At 36.7% G+C, this 17,647-nt stretch overlaps 1 protein-coding gene across 24 annotated transcripts in view; it reads right to left on the bottom strand.

Annotated features, from left to right (window-relative positions):
* LOC113098631 (collagen alpha-1(XXV) chain-like) overlaps positions 1-17,647 on the bottom strand; it is a 564,810-nt gene that overhangs the window by 91,456 nt on the left and 455,707 nt on the right. For 19 of the 24 annotated variants that reach the window (XM_026263668.1, XM_026263676.1, XM_026263678.1 and 16 more), the window contains one exon: positions 17,598-17,639. The exons of the other annotated variants lie outside the window; for them this stretch is intronic. In XM_026263668.1, coding sequence (XP_026119453.1) covers positions 17,598-17,639 — 42 coding nt within the window. Of the gene's footprint in view, positions 1-17,597; positions 17,640-17,647 lie in introns of those variants that run through there. 24 annotated transcript variants of the gene reach the window in all.

Raw genomic sequence — 17,647 nt, 5'->3', positions numbered from 1 at the left:
TTTCCATACCTGAGCTCATTCTGTGATCTCATTCATTTTCTCTCTCTCTCTCTCTCTTTCTTTCTCTCTCTCTCTCTCCTTTATTTGGATTCCGTTATGTCTTGTATAAAGTTTACTGTCTGTATTGTCGTACGCATATTTACTCTGTGTGATTTGTAGTTTCGATGTATTATTAGTCAATTATTAAAAACCCATATATTCATGATTCTTGTCTCCACCACCCACTCACATTACGAGTCACTGAGATGTCTGATCTAGCTACAAGCTTTAAATTTAGAAACTAAATTTATCATAATGATAGGATAATGTTTTCGTGGACAGAGACTATTTTTCCTTGAATTATAAGAAATGACAACTTTATTGAAAATTGAGAGGTCAATCTTACGGCCGTTTGCTGCACAAACCACTGTTTGATTTGCAGTAATTTACAGTAAGAGGTATCACAATAATTGATATGAAGAATGGAATATTGACATATTAATGAGTAAGTTACAGTGCCCTGTAATGATTTATTGATGAATGCAATTGAGCTATTTTTCATAATCAATAAAATATTAGTGTAACTGTCATATGAGATACATATTAATCATATTCCTGATTAATTATTCAAATTCCCTACATATCATTCGACAGAAATACTATTTTCAAATTATTTACCCGGCCTATAACACTGTGTGTAAATGTTCTTACCTACAGTATTGTTCAAAATAATAGCAGTACAATGTGACTAACCAGAATAATCAAGGTTTTTAGTATATTTTTTATTGCTACGTGGCAAACAAGTTACCAGTAGGTGCAGTAGATTGTCAGAAAACAAACAAGACCCAGCATTCATGATATGCACGCTCTTAAGGCTGTGCAATTGGGCAATTAGTTGAAAGGGGTGTGTTCAAAAAAATAGCAGTGTCTACCTTTGACTGTACAAACTCAAAACTATTTTGTACAAACATTTTTTTTTTCTGGGATTTAGCAATCCTGTGAATCACTAAACTAATATTTAGTTGTATGACCACAGTTTTTTAAAACTGCTTGACATCTGTGTGGCATGGAGTCAACCAACTTGTGGCACCTCTCAGCTGTTATTCCACTCCATGATTCTTTAACAACATTCCACAATTCATTCACATTTCTTGGTTTTGCTTCAGAAACAGCATTTTTGATATCACCCCACAAGTTCTCAATTGGATTAAGGTCTGGAGATTGGGCTGGCCACTCCATAACATTAATTTTGTTGGTTTGGAACCAAGACTTTGCCCGTTTACTAGTGTGTTTTGGGTCATTGTCTTGTTGAAACAACCATTTCAAGGGCATGTCCTCTTCAGCATAGGGCAACATGACCTCTTCAAGTATTTTAACATATGCAAACTGATCCATGATCCCTGGTATGCGATAAATAGGCCCAACACCATAGTAGGAGAAACATGCCCATATCATGATGCTTGCACCTCCATGCTTCACTGTCTTCACTGTGTACTGTGGCTTGAATTCAGAGTTTGGGGGTCGTCTCACAAACTGCCTGTGGCCCTTGGACCCAAAAAGAACAATTTTACTCTCATCAGTCCACAAAATGTTCCTCCATTTCTCTTTAGGCCAGTTGATGTGTTCTTTGGCAAATTGTAACCTCTTCTGCACATGCCTTTTTTTTAACAGAGGGACTTTGCGGGGGATTCTTGAAAATAGATTAGCTTCACACAGACGTCTTCTAACTGTCACAGTACTTACAGGTAACTCCAGACTGTCTTTGATCATCCTGGAGGTGATCATTGGCTGAGCCTTTGCCATTCTGGTTATTCTTCTATCCATTTTGATGGTTGTCTTCCGTTTTCTTCCACGTCTCTCTGGTTTTGCTCTCCATTTTAAGGCATTGGAGATCATTTTAGCTGAACAGCCTATCATTTTTTGCACCTCTTTATAGGTTTTCCCCTCTCTAATCAACTTTTTACTCAAAGTACGCTGTTCTTCTGAACAATGTCTTGAACGACCCATTTTCCTCAGCTTTCAAATGCATGTTCAACAAGTGTTGGCTTCATCCTTAAATAGGGGCCACCTGATTCACACCTGTTTCTTCACAAAATTGATGACCTCAGTGATTGAATGCCACACTGCTATTTTTTTGAACACACCCCTTTCAACTAATTCAACTAATTGCCCAATTTCACAGCCTTAAGAGCGTGCATATCATGAATGCTGGGTCTCATTTGTTTTCTGAGAATCTACTGAACCTACTGGTAACTTGTTTGCCACGTAGCAATAAAAAAATATACGAAAAACCTTGATTATTCTGGTTATTCACATTGTACTGCTATTATTTTGAACAATACTGTAGAACAGAAAACATACGCTTTGTCTATTTTGTAGGCATTGTGTAATGTTAAATGGTTTACTAAAAAACTGTAATCACCGGCAGCTGTGATTTTCAAAATGAAAGAAAGAAATGTACGAGCTAAGGATGTTTCAACTATTATCATCATTTCCTTTTGACCCGGATAAACCGGTAATTAATTTTCTATGCGAGTGACACAATATACAGTTCTCATACTATTGGTGTATATAGCCATGCTAAAACATTTATGACTATTTTGCAGGCCAGCAGATCATGTCAAGGGTGTTTCACATCCAAGAATCATAATGTTTTGTAAATGACATTTTTCTTACACCTTGAGATTTAGCCGTATCAAGATTTTGGACGGCCGTTCGCAATTTGTTTGTTTCTTTGATTCAAATAAAGCAACATCTCTGGTGTACGTGTGTATGTGCTAAACATCTTTGCTTCTCCACTTCTCCAGATTTGTTAGATGGGCTACCATTGTAATACAAACGGTAATACGTTTAATACAAATACAAATGCCGTACACACTTTTGCATTTCATAATTCAGTGATTTTTAGCTGTAATGAGCACATAAGACAAAAATTGTCAACGTGTGACTTGTAAACATGTATAACTTTATTTATTTATTTTTACCAGAGATAGTCGACCGATCTGTTTACATGTTGTTTTGCAGTTTTCTGTTGAAGAGTTTTCTCTGACTGTGGTCAAACATACAGTGCCTGTTCATAGGAATTTTACGACATAAAAATATTGCCCCTACATCTAGAGCTCTTGTTCATATAGCCGATGACGATGTTCACATTTTACTAGTCGTACATTTCCGCTTGACATTAAAGAGTAGGCCTATGCATACTCACCTTCGGTCGTAAGCGTTATCATCTACCGTGTGCTGAGATTTTTCTGCTTTGTCCACTTTTGACGGATTTGCTAGACGGACTATGTCATCTCGTTGTAACGTGATTACGTTTAAGATCCATAAGATTGCACTACATTCACCTGAAAAGATTATAGATATAGTCTTTTATACAGGAAATGTGTATCAGAATAACAATTACCTAATAATGAAATCCTCTCTTCTAAACTATTGTGAAAACTTTTAATGCAACTCTGTAAATAGCTTTTTTTTCTACTACTGTATACATTATTGTTTGGTTGTCTCTGTACAGCATTTCAATAAATAAACCGCTGTTGATAAGTTGTTCATATAAGTGAGAGGTGGGATGATTTTGACTGTTTTAGTCATTCATTGTGCTTAAGGTCTGATTCGGAAACCGCGCTACGACTGGAACTGCGCATTGTCGTGTCTAAATAACCCGCTCTTCTTTAAGAAAACCGCGAGGGGAGCAGTTTCTGACATCTATTAATTCACTTCATTTTTTCACCACCGCAAATGTTTTGTTTAGCATACATATTAGTTTTAGTCAGTTACATAGGTGTCAGGCATGAAGTGTATATTTATTTTAAATAATTATGATAGAGTTACAGGTTTAGGTTAGTGGGGTGCCTGTAAGCGGTGAAAACTTCAAGCATTGTAGACGACGGTGTTACTCAAACAGCCCATAGCATTATCTTTTAACAAACTATTGTATTGCGCGTTACTAAGACAAAATCTATAACAGCGTTCATTAATGAAATGAAACTAAACATACAAAACTTTATAATGACCGTGAGTTCAATATAGCGTAACACCGCATAGACAAATGTTTGTTCTAACGCTTTCGCCTTAAAATTGCGAGATTTCTTGACTTTGCCATGTTTAACGGATGCTAGATCTCATCACGCCGCAGCGAACTGTAAACCACACACTTTCTCATCGCATTACGCTAAGAAACTGCACATGGTTAAAGCTATTACACTGTCTAAAGTTGTTAATGTACAAGCACAGTAAACTATTTCTACAAAAGAATATCATCGCACTACTGTTTTTGCATATAATACATCGTTCAACAATACTTTTGCACACTCATTCAACTATTTATTACCACCTTTCTCACGTTCCTGCTGTTCATAATGTATATATAATCCTTCATTGCTCCGTTCATAATGTACATACGATCCCTACATTGCATTCATATTTATATTCTGTATATACTCTGATCAATATTGTACGTATATAGCAACTACACTGTACTTTCTGTATATCATAGCTTTTCTTATTCTGCACTTTTATGCATATAAAACACTATATTCTTACACTTCTGGTTAGATGCTAACCGCATTTCATTAGCTCTGTACTTGTACTTTGCATAATGACAATAAAGTTGAATCTAATCTAAACAAGTACAATCGTATGCTTCCAGGACTTTGCTCATTCTTTCTGTTTAAATTTGTTTAAACAGACTTTTGCATTCTTATCTTATTTTCACTAACTAAGTGTAATTCCTAGGCCTTGCGGATTGTTTTCTAGTTTTGCCGTCAACCTCTTTGTTCATTTCAGAAAATATTTTATCTTTTATGTTATATCATTATACTATCCTAGTTTATATCAGATACAAGTTTGTTTCTTCATATTTCTCAGAATCAGAATCAGAATGAGCTTTATTGCCAGGTATGTTTACACATACGAGGAATTTTTTTTCGTGACAGAAGCTCCGCAGTACAACAGAATGACAGCGACAGAACTTAAAACACAAAATAAAAGAATAAAAAATACAAATAAGTAGATAGTGAATGACAATATACAAATTGACAATTGTAGGCAGGTATATTACAAAATGCAGTAATCTATGTACATGTATATTATGTGCAAAATTTAAGTGTATACTAAGTATGTGTGTTAGATAAATAAGTGTATGTGTATATAAATATAAAGTGTAGTGTGTTCGCAGTTATTATCAGCTGTTCATGAGATGGATTGCCTGAGGGAAGAAACTGGTCCTGTGTCTGGTCATTCTAGTGCTCAGTGCTCTGTAGTGTCGATCAGATGGCAACAGTTAAAAGAGGGAGTGTGCTGGATGTGAGGGGTCCAGAGTGATTTTGACAGCCCTTTTTCTAACTCTGGATACGTACAGTTCTTGAATAGAAGGGAGGGTTGTACCAATGATTCGCTCCGCAATCCGGACTACCCTCTGTAGTCTTCTGAGGTCAGATTTAGAAGCTGAGCTGAACCAGACAGTTAATGAAGTGCAGATTATGGATTCAATGATGGTGGAGTAGAACTGTTTCAGCAGCTCCTGTGGCAGGTTAAACTTCCTCAGCTGGCGAAGGAAGTACAACCTCTGCTGGGCCTTTTTCACGATGGAGTCAATGTGAATGTCCCACTTCAGGTCCTGAGAGATAGTGGTGCCCAGGAACCTGAATGACTCCACTGCAGTCACAGGGCTGTTCATGATGATGGGTAGGGGGAGTGCAGGGGGGTTTCTCCTGAAGTCCATGATCATATCCACTGTTTTGAGTGTGTTAAGTTGTTGAGAGTGCACCAGACAGCCAGCTCTTTTACCTCCTGTCTTTAAGCAGACTCGTCACCGTCCTGAACAAGGCCGATGAGTGTGGTGTCGTCTGCAAACTTCAGGAGCTTGACAGAGGGGTCCTTAGATGTGCAATCATTAGTGTACAGGGAGAAGAGCAGTGGGGAGAGAACGCAGCCCTGGGGAGCTCCGGTGCTGGATGTGTATTTTCCCAACCTCACTAGCTGCTGCCTGTCTGTCAGGAAGCTGTTGATCCACTGACAGATGGAGGTGGGCACGGAAAGCTGATTTAGTTTGGGCAGGAGGAGGTTTGGGATGATCGTGTTGAAGGCCGAGCTGAAGTCCACAAACAGGATCCTCACATAAGTCCCCGGTCTGTCTAGGTGTTGCAGAACATAATGCAGTCCAATGTTTACTGCATCGTCCACAGACCTGTTTGCTCTGTAGGCAAATTGAAGAGGATCCAGCAAGGGCCCAGTGATTTCCTTCAGGTGGGCCAGCACCAGTTTTTCAAAGGACTTCATGACTACAGACGTTAGAGCCACAGGCCTGTAGTCATTTAGTTCTGTAATTTTGGGTTTCTTAGGGATGGGGATGATGGTGGAGCATTTGAAGCATGAAGGGACTTTGCACAGCTCCAGCGATCTGTTGAAGATCTGTGTGAAGATGGGGGCCAGCTGGTCAGCACAGGATTTCAGACAGGCTGGTGTAACACAATCTGGACCTGGTGTTTTTTTCCTTTTCTGCTTCTGGAAGACCTGGCGCACCGCATCCTCGCTGATCTGAATTGAGAGGGGGGATGCAGGAGGTGTGAATGGTGAGAGTGCTTGATTGGAGAGGTGTTCAGGATGGGTTGCAGGAGCTGTTAATGGTGTGAATGGTTGTGTGGGGAGGCATTCAGGGCAGGTGATGGGTGTTCTTTCAAACCTGCAGTAAAACTCGTTCAGATCGTCTGCCAGTCGTTGATTCTCCACAGTGCTGGGGGGTGGTGTCTTGTAGTTGGTAATCTCTTTCAGACATTTTTACACACTGATGCAGAGTCGTTGGAAGTGAACTGAGTCCTTATTTTTTCAGAATAATTCCTCTTTGCCACTTTGATCTCTTTTTCCAGTGAGTATTTAGCCTGTTTATACAAGACATTGTCCCCCTTCACGTAAGCATCTTCTTCCTGACGGAGCTGAGTTTTGCAGTGAACCACGGTTTGTCATTGTTGTAAATTAGTTGAGTCTTTGTAGGAATACACATATCCTCACAGAAACTGATATATGATGTTACGGTCTCTATGAGTTCATCCAGATCGGTGGCAGCAGCTTAAAAAACACTCCAATCAGTGAGGTCAAAACAAGATTGTAAATCCTGCTCTGCTTCATTAGTCCATCTTTTTACAGTCCTTGATACAGGTTTAGCTGATTTTAGTTTCTGCCTGTAGGACGGTATAAGATGAACCAGAAGGTGATCAGAACGTCCCAAAGCTGCTCGTGGAACAGAGTGATATGCATCCTTTATTGTGGTGTAACAGTGATCCAATATATTACTGTCTCTTGTGGGACATGTAACATGCTGTCTCTATTTTGGCAGGTCACGGGAGAGATTGGCTTTATTAAAGTCCCCGAGAATTATTAAAACAGAGTCCGGGTGTTGTTGTTCTGTGTCTGTGATCTGATCAGCGAGTTTCTGTAAAGCTGAGCTCACATGCGCTTGCGGAGGAATGTAAACACTGACCAGAATGAACGAGTGAAACTCCCGTGGCGAATAGAACGGCTTGCAGTTAATGAAGAGTGTTTCGAGATTTGAGCAGCACGTCTTCTTTAACACAGTTACATCTGTACACCACCGTTCATTGATGTAAAAGCATGTCCCGCCGCCACGCGATTTCCCTGTTGATTCTGCATCGCGATCCGCTCTAAACAGCTGAAAGTCCGGCAGATGGAGCGCGCTGGTGTCATTCAGCCAGGTTTCCTTGAAACCCAGAGCAGCAGAGTGTGTGAAATCCTTATTTGTCTGAGAAAGCAGAAGGAGTTCGTCCGTTCTGTTGGGTAGAGAGCGGAGATTTGCCAGATGGATGCTAGGCAACGGCATTCGAAATCCGCGCTTCCTGAGTCTGACGAGCTCTCCCGCTCGCTTTCCCCGTCTGCGCGTCCTTAAGCGTTTGATCAGCGCCACTGCTCCTCTGATAACAACGTTCACTAAAACGTCTGAATAATTGAAATCCGGAAAAACATCTTGTGGTGCGTTCTGCCGAATGTTCAGCAGTTCATCCCTGGTGAAACTGATGGCAGGAATATAACTAAAGACAGGACAAACTAACAAAAACATATGCAGAGCACGTCACGGAGGCAGCCATCCTGTATCGGCGCCAGGACATCTAGCGCCGATACAGGACATCTCTTACATCTACTCCCGTCCATTCTACCCCGTTAGTGTCTCCGCGACTTTTAGAAGTCATTGTAGGTCACTTTGGATAAAGACGTATGCTATATCATTAAAATCCATAAAATGAACTCTGAGAAAGAATATCCAGTGAAAGGGATTCAACATTTTATTTCAACAAAACAGTGAATTTACATGCATACAATGAAGAAAGTGATCAAATTGTTATTACAAACAATAGAGATGACATGACATCACAAGTTATCTAGCCAGAAAAGAAAATCTCGGCAGGCCATCAAGTTTTGTTGTATTATGAAATTGACGACGGTTTCAATAATTTCATGTATTGCGAAACCATAATGTTTAGCGACTAATATCACACACAAATCCGTTATGCACGTACACAGACAGAGAGTCTCGTTAATGTACATCTCGTTGCTACATTCGGTCGTCACATACAGAATTTTTCTGGTCGTTACTCAAAATTGGCTCCTTGCTGGTCGTATACAAGCTCGTCAAATCGGGCCATGGATTATTTTTCAGACTTCTCGCAACATCCATTTCTTTCTTGAGATTTGTTACTGTTTTAAAATCCACGACGATTCAGTGTTTTTAAAATCCACGACGATCCAGGCCTTGCGCAGTTTTCAATTTCTGGTTTATGGTTCAGATCCGTCAAAGTCTTATTATTTGTAAAATTAGAGAGCGCGTCAGTTTCAGACAAATTTGATCGTTGAAGCCGATTCTGTCAATCCATGTAGATAATGTTTTGATCGACAAGATGTTGCAGTAGCTCCGTCGACCGTGCTGTAAAACCCTTGTTCGTAGATCATAAGAAAACCTGCGATAACTGCAGAGTTTATGAGGTCAGCTGCTCACAGGGGATAAAGACTAGCCATAGTCACGAGGAAGTAGCGGTGGATCCTCTGTACATTCGACCAAAAAAAAAAAAATGGGTTGGAGGCGTTGCGCTCAAAAGTGACGGAGGGTGAAGGGGCCCTGGTTAGGGTTTGACTTGCGAGAAATATGAAGAAACAAACTTGTATCTGATATAAACTAGGATAGTATAATGATAACGTAAAAGATAAAATATTTTATGAAATGAACAAAGAGGTTGTCGGCAAAACTAGAAAACAATCCGAATTATGTTTGTAGAAATAGTTTACTGTGCTTGTACATTAACAACTTTAGACGGTGTAATAGCTTTAACCATGTGCAGTTTCTTAGCGTAATGCGATGAGAAAGTGTGTGGTTTACAGTTCGCTGCTGCGTGATGAGATCTAGCGTACGTTAAACACGGCAAAGTCAAGAAATCTCGCAATTTTAGGGCGAAAGCGTTAGAACAAACATGTGTCTATGCGGTGTTAGGCTATATTGAACTCACGTTCATTATAAAGTTTTGTATGTTTATTTTCATTTCAACATATTAATGAACGCTGTTACAGATTTTGTCTTAGTAACGCACAATACAATAGTTTGTTAAAAGATAACGCTATGGGCTGTTTGAGTAACACCGTCGTCTACGATGCTTGAAGTTTTCACCACTTACAGGCACCCCACTAACCTAAACCTGTAACTCTATCATAATTATTTAAAATAACTATACACTTCATGCGTGACACCTATGTAACTGACTAAAACTAATATGTATGCTAAACAAAACATTTGCGGTGGTGAAAAAATGAAGTGAATTAATAGATGTCATAAACTGCTCGCCTCGTGTTTTCTTAAGGAAGAACGGTCATTTAGACGCGACAATGCACAGTTCCAGTCGTGGGGCGGTTTCCGAATCAGACCTTAAGCACAATGAATGACTTAAACAGTCAAAATCATCCCGCCTCTCACTTAAATGAACAACTTATCAACAGCGGTTTATTTATTGAAATGCTGTACAGAGACAACCAAACAATAATGTATACAGTAGTAGAAAAAAAAAGCTATTTACAGAGTTGCATTAAAAGTTTTCACAATAGTTTAGAAGAGAGGATTTCATTATTAGGTAATTGTTATTCTGATACACATTTCCTGTATAAAAGACTATATCTATAATCTTTTCAGGTGAATGTAGTGCAATCTTATGGATCTTAAACGTAATCACGTTACAATGAGATGACATAGTCCGTCTAGCAAGTCCGTCAAAAGTGGACAAAGCAGAAAAATCTCAGCACACGGTAAATGATAATGCTTACGACCGAAGGTGAGTACGCATAGGCCTACTCTTTAATGTCAAGCGGAAATGTTGAAACAAGTACGACGAGTAAAATGTGAACGTCGTCATCGGCTATATGAACAAGAGCTCTAGATGTAGGGGCAATATTTTTATGTCGTAAAATTCCAATGAACAGGCACTGTATGTTTGAGCACAGTCAGAGAAAACTCTTCAACAGAAAACTGCCAAACAACGTGTAAACAGATCGGTCGACTATCTCTGGTAAAAATAAATAAATAAAGTTATACATGTTTACAAGTCACACGTTGACAATTTTTGTCTTACGTGCTCATTACAGCTAAAAATCACTGAATTATGAAATGCAAAAGTGTGTACGGCATTTTTCTATAACCGTTACAAAAGCGAGAACGTCGTAGTTCTCAAATGTGTTTGTATTACAACGGTAGCCCATCTAACAAATCTGGAGAAGTGGAGAAGCAAAGATGTTTAGCACATACACACGTACACCAGAGATGTTGCTTTATATGAATCAAAGAAGATGGCCGTAGGAACTGATAACATTCTTTAATGTCGTAGTGTTGTGTTTTGTCAAAATAATACAAAAGGTTGGGCAAATGTTTAATTTTTTTTTTTTTTTTAATGAATAGAATGCGCTCACCCCGCTCTCTTGAGAGTTAGCATGAACTTACAGGAGTCTTAAAACAAAATGTGAATTGTGTCATCTGCTATCCGAACACAATGACTAAATCTAACGGAGTAATAAAAATTGAATTTACAAATCAACATTAAACAAAAAAAAATAAAAATACTTTAACAATTGTATTCTGAATTCTATATGCATTGTAAACGTTCTTGCTATACTCTCTTTCTTAGTGATTTGGTCGCTTGAATACAAGAAAGGTTATGGATAAAATGTATCTCAACAAGAGTGTGGAAACTTTAACACGCTCAAACTTAAACGAGTGTACCGTTTGATTTGTTTAGGTTGTAATAGTTTTAAGTGTAAAACAGCTAGACTTCATTTTTGCGTCGATGCTTCATGAGATCACACTTTTTGGACAGACACAAAGTTGCGCTAAAAGAAATCTCAAAGAGAAAAACTGTAACTTAATTTCTTAATTTTCATTTATTCCTTTTACGATGACGCCGCACAAAGATTGCCTAAAAACTTACGGTCCGACAAACAAATTGCGAACGGCCGTCCAAAATCTTGATACGGCTAAATCTCGAGGTGTAAGAAAAATGTAATTTATAAAACATTGTGATTCTTAGATGTGAAACACCCTTGACATGATCTGCTGGCCTGCAAGATAGTCATAAATGTTTTAGCACGGCTATTTACACCAATAGTATGAGAACTGTATATTGTGTCACTCGCATAGAAAATTAATTACAGGTTTATGCGGGTCAAAAGGAAATGATGATAATAGTTGAAACATCCTTAGCTCGTACATTTCTTTCTTTCATTTTGAAAATCACAGCTGCCGGTGATCACAGTTTTTTAGTAAACCATTTAACATTACACGATGCCTACAAAATAGACAAAGCGTATGTTTTCTGTTCTAGGTAAGAACATTTACACACAGTGTTATAGGCCGGGTAAATAATTTGAAAATAGTATTTCTGTCGAATGAAAAAAGTTCAGTCGTACATTAAAAAAAAATTCTGATGTAGAAATTATGTTTCTGACAAACACATCCAAAGAGAAAGGGTTTTCTACTCATGTGAGAAAAGCACTCTGGTGCATAAATTATATGAAGAAATGATGCCGGTCATCGGGTTATTAAAAAAAATAAGACGATAGACGGCATGCCTTGCTTTAGTGACACACAATGTGTTTAAACACGTTTCAAATTGTAGGTGTAATTATTTTAGTGACTTTAAGCAAAATGTATATTTGTTATTTTACACTACACATACAATCTACAGGATAGAAGGATTGGGATACAGTAAAATACAGCTATAAGCTTTAAGAAAAGTTAACTTTCATTACACTAGTGTAAAGCGATCTTACAGTAAATGAAAAGCACAACGTAAAAAGGCTGAAGGCCAAACAACTGATGGAAAACAAACGTTAGGGGGATACTGCCGGTTAAATATATTGTTTTAAATACATAATATAATATGGATAGTAAGGATACTTTTAATATAAAATAGAACTACAGCCGTTAGATGTACAGGTGGTCATATTATAGATTTTATTTTTGCTTTTAAATGGAGGTATTTACGACCGTTGCAAAGCACAGTTCTCAAATTACATCTCTAGGATGTGTGGGTCCGCAAAAGTCATCTCTCCTGAACCATCTTTAATGACTGAATACAATCGAAGGTCTTTCTTCTTAAAGATAAATCAACTTCATCTAAACTTCACAGTCTATGCTGTGACAAACAAATGTAGCATACATTTAAAGCAAAATCAATATTTTTATTTTTATATTTTTCATTGTCGGTGTGTGTGTGTGTGTGTGGGAGAGAGAGAGAGAGAGAGAGAGAGAGCGAGAGAGAGAGGGAGAGAGAGAGATGGTATTAAAACTTTGAAGATCGTGCTAAAAATAAGAACTTTAAAGAATCTAAAGTGATTAATGCATAACGCATCTAATATAGTTTAATCATATATATTATATGATATAAATAATTATTATATAATATTATATCAAAATATAAAAATATTTTAGGTAATATATATATATCATAATTTTGTTGAATTAAGAAACATTTAAACAGATGTAATGAATTACATCAGATGTAGTGGGGGAACTGATTATTAAAAAACATTACATTAATGTTAGCTTTGAAATAATGTACACCATTGACTTAGATCATGCGGTCTGGAACTCTACCCTTGCCGTGTGGGGTGTGTGTGTGAAGCACCCCTTCAGGTCTCACATACTTTTCACTACGAGGACCTGTGAGATTCTGTTTATGATTTAAACATTTTATTTTATTTTTTAAGTAGTATTATTTTATTTTGGGGATATTCCATTCATGTTTGGACATCTCTCACCGGTCAAAAAAATGTAAGGGATAATTTTTTATATGTATCATCAGAAATGTTTATTTTATATACTATGCTATAAAATAAGTTGAATTGGTTTAGGATGATGATGTCATTATATAATTATTTATTTCCATATTCTTTAACCCCTGGAGTCTGAGTGGGTTTTGGGGGACTGGGGATATTTTGGCATCCCCAGACGTTGGTGTTTTTCATTATCCTAAAACGTATTAATGGCTAAAAGTCTGAATATCCATAAATATGTGATCAGCATGATTGTACATGTCTGTAATTTTCGTTTATGATCAGTTTTTTGTTTAAAATATGTTTAAATGAGTTTGTATATGTTGTATAAGTATATGTTGAGTACATGATTAAAAATGTATGATAAATTATTTGCTTTGGTTTAGTAACATGTCTGTTACTGCGATGTGTTTCTATAAACACGATGAATACTTGTTTAAAATGTATGTTCTGGTTTAGTAACATGCCGTCATATATAATTTTATATTTTATTTATTGTTTAAAATAGAGATAAGTCTCTTTTTAACTTGATATGTCCATGCGTATGTATGTCCGCTTGTTTATATAGTTTATCAGAATACAAATTTGTATAGCGGCATGGATATTATAGTGATATAACAAGGTACATGCGGTTTATGATTAAATTAAAGGGTAGTCATAATTCAGATCTCTTAAAACTACATTTAATTAAAAATGTACGTGCATAAAGCACTTTATTGTGGTGGTACTGTAGGTGTACGGTTAAAATAAATAACTATACAGCTTTTGAAAAAAAAAAGATCAGTTATACTACCGTTTACTGCGTTGGTAGGTTTAGGCCTGATACAATAATCATTAATATGCCCTGCGAAGTAATTTCACCGGATGAAGCCGTTTCACTAAGACCATTAGAACTGTGCATTCCTAACCGGGAGCGCTTACACCCCCGCGATGTCGTGTTCATAGATAACAAACGGATAACGCAGTGGCAAAATGTCAATTTAACGGAGCAGAATTGTTTTTTCTGAAATCCTATACATAGCATTGAAGCAGGGAAAGCTAAGCACGCGTTAACAGGACGTATTTTCAACAGAATGGCGTCATATTTTCAAAAAAAAAAAAAAAAAATTTCATACAAAACAGTCTGGCTGTGATTGGGACATTAGACACGTCGATATTAAGTCAAGTAACACATACTTTATGAATATAGTGTTAAAATATCTCTATCGCCAGATAAAATAAAAACAGCATATCATAGTTTATGAATATAGTCACTGACAGCGGATAAAATACTGATGTATGTTTTATTACAGGAATGAAATATAATCTGATTTAAAGACACCGTAACATAGACTGTAAAAAAAAATTACACCATATTCTTCATTCTGTTCAATTATATATTTTTTCCCCGATCCTGGCCAAATGTATATTTTTAGTGATGACTAAAACTAATGTAAATTTTTTGTTTTATATTGTTTGTGAATGTATAATGTGTTTATATTCATTAAAAGAAGAAAATAAGACTTGGAGACGAATGTATAGTACACACGCATGGGAGGGAGAGAGAGGGGTACAAGAGATGCTAGCCACACACCAACCGTAATTCGCAGGTGAACCGTCAGAAAACTGTCAAAAACATGGTACTCCCGTGTGAGATACGTTAGTTTTAATTAAAAAACGTCTTTGAAGATATTATGATTTTGTAGTAAACTCGGACGAGAGTGAAGTGTAGCGTGCAGACGCAGACAGTGGGGACACAGAGGGTCAGGATCAAAGGTGTGTGAAAACAGCTCATTCTGCTCCCTTAAAAATGTAGAATGGATCTTGTTTTATCTGAAACAGTCGGTTTCAGTATATGTTTTTATACAGTTTAATTTATAACCTTTTTTAAAAGAACAGAATGTTTTTCAACCTTAGTTAAATTGCTTTTAGATTATCTATATTATATAAAGGATAGGATGTTTTATATATATATATATATATATATATATATATATATATATATATATATATGAATGTGAAATAACTGAATGTCACATATATGAAATAACTAAAAAAAAACTTTAATTGTTTTAGATTATATAAATTATATAATGTTTTATATATATATAAATGTGAAATAACTAAAATGTGTTTTCAACCTTTAATTGTTTTAGATTACAGAAATTATAGAATGTTTTATATATAAATGTGAAATAACTAAAATGTTTTAAACCTTTAATTGTTTTAGACTATATAAATTATAGAATGTTTTATATATATATATATATATATATATATATATATATATATATATATATATATATATATATATAAAATGTAGAACACACCGTAATGAGAGGGGGGAGAAGCCATATAACCACACACACACACACACACACACACACACACACACACACACATAACCGTATAACAGGCACAAAGTTCAAACAAGATAACTGGCACAAAGTTCAAACAGCTTCTGTCAAATCATGATCGATGCGTGGGGAGTCTTTCATATACCGTTAGACTTTTGAACTAATTAGGTCAATAGGGTAAAACTTTCTGCCAAAACCACATGATCGATGCGTGGAGAGTCTTTCATATACCGTTAAAACTAGCTGTCAAAACCATGATTTAGAACTAACTAAGTCAATAGGGTAAAACTTTCTGTCAAAACCACATGATCGATGCATGGGAAAGGGTCATAGGTTTACCCATGAACTCATTCGGAAAGTTCAGCCCATCCATCATAAGGTTACCGGAAGTTCAACCTGTCAAAATGTCAAAGGTATTGAGCCAAAAGAGTCTCAATAAAGATAAATGCACACACTACATTCACTTATGCACACATAGTCTTCATACATTCAAACACATAATCCATAATTACACACACAGGATACACAAATGCGCACAAAATTCACAAATGCACACCCAAAATTTAAAAAGCACAGACGATTCACAAATGCATACAAAATTCACAAATTCACACAAAATTCAGAAATACACACACAATTCAGAAACGCAAACAACATTTACAAATGCACTCAAGATTCACAATACACAGGACAAGATTCAGAAATGTATTTCTGATGCACACACACATATATCTTGATTTACAAACTGCTTGCGGTCTGTGAACTTCAAGTGTATTTATGAATCATGTGTGTGCATGTATGAATCCTGTGTGTGCATATGTGAATGTAGTTTTACTTCTTAGCTGGTAAAACATCTTTGTTCCACCAATATTAAAATGTAACAATCTGTAGTTTTGTCTCATATTAATATTTTAATCATATTTACATATTTCTTGACCCCACAGCAAACAGAACAATTTTGTCTTTACTGTTCCAGTTACTGTCATTAATTTCAGATGGTTACAGTTATTGTTTTCAAAAGCCAAAAGAAAGTTTTAATTAAATTAACCCTCTGAGGTCTAAGGGGGTTTGGGGGTCCGGGAGAAGTTTTGACATGCCCTGACTTTTGTGCTTTTTTAGTTGCTTATAAACATATACATGGCCAAATTTCTGAAAACACTCTATTCAGTACAAACTGGGCTACGATAGCATGTATGTACATGATTGTGTTTTGATAAAACAACGTTTATGCGTGGTTAGTTAAAATACTACACTTTTGAAGTTACTGATATAAGGTCATAAAACACATACAAAATATTTGTTCACAAAACTGTCAAACCTGGATCTTGTAGCCTAGAATTTGTGCTGCAAAATCATGTGAAAATCATCTTGTTTACTCTCTCACAGAAAACAATAGTGCGGGCGGATGTTAATGGATCTGACTTTGCTCTCGCCTCTGTCCACCCCTTTAGCGCTCCTCTAAGAGATTGTTCAAAACACAATCACCAAAGGAGTAATCAAGACACAAGAAGAAGAGAGAGGCTTGATGCTGATGTCTAGGATTAGGGTTACACACCCACCCACCTCCACACACACACATCACTTCACTGCAAAAAAAAGCTCTGAACAGCATGACTCCATCAGACTGACATCATGCCAGCAGCAGAAGCAGAGAGAATGAATGTTTAAACACCTGCACAATGTCAAGTGGCAGCACGTTTGTTTGTCGCTCTGCAAGATTGTTTGAGTGAGTGAGTTTATAAACATTGGCATCACTTTTAAAATTAAATACTCAATTTTAATTAATATTGAACCCCTGTGGTAATTCTGGGGCTTATTGGATTAATTGATCAAGTTTTTTGGATACTTTGTTCGACCACCTACTACTAAAAGCACGTCCAGCTCAAGGCAAGTGTGCAGTGCTTTTGATAAACATTGTTATGAATGCCGTGGCTATATGCATATCGGATTTACTTTTCTACTCACATTATCTGCGTTATATGATCCCTCTCCTGGATTGGAGCAAAGCTTAAAAA

Source organism: Carassius auratus, unplaced genomic scaffold, assembly GCF_003368295.1.
Source record: "Carassius auratus strain Wakin unplaced genomic scaffold, ASM336829v1 scaf_tig00216597, whole genome shotgun sequence".
Taxonomy (NCBI): Eukaryota; Metazoa; Chordata; class Actinopteri; order Cypriniformes; family Cyprinidae; genus Carassius; species Carassius auratus.
Note: the sequence above shows the minus strand (reverse complement) of the source record. Positions and strands in the feature narration are given on the sequence as shown.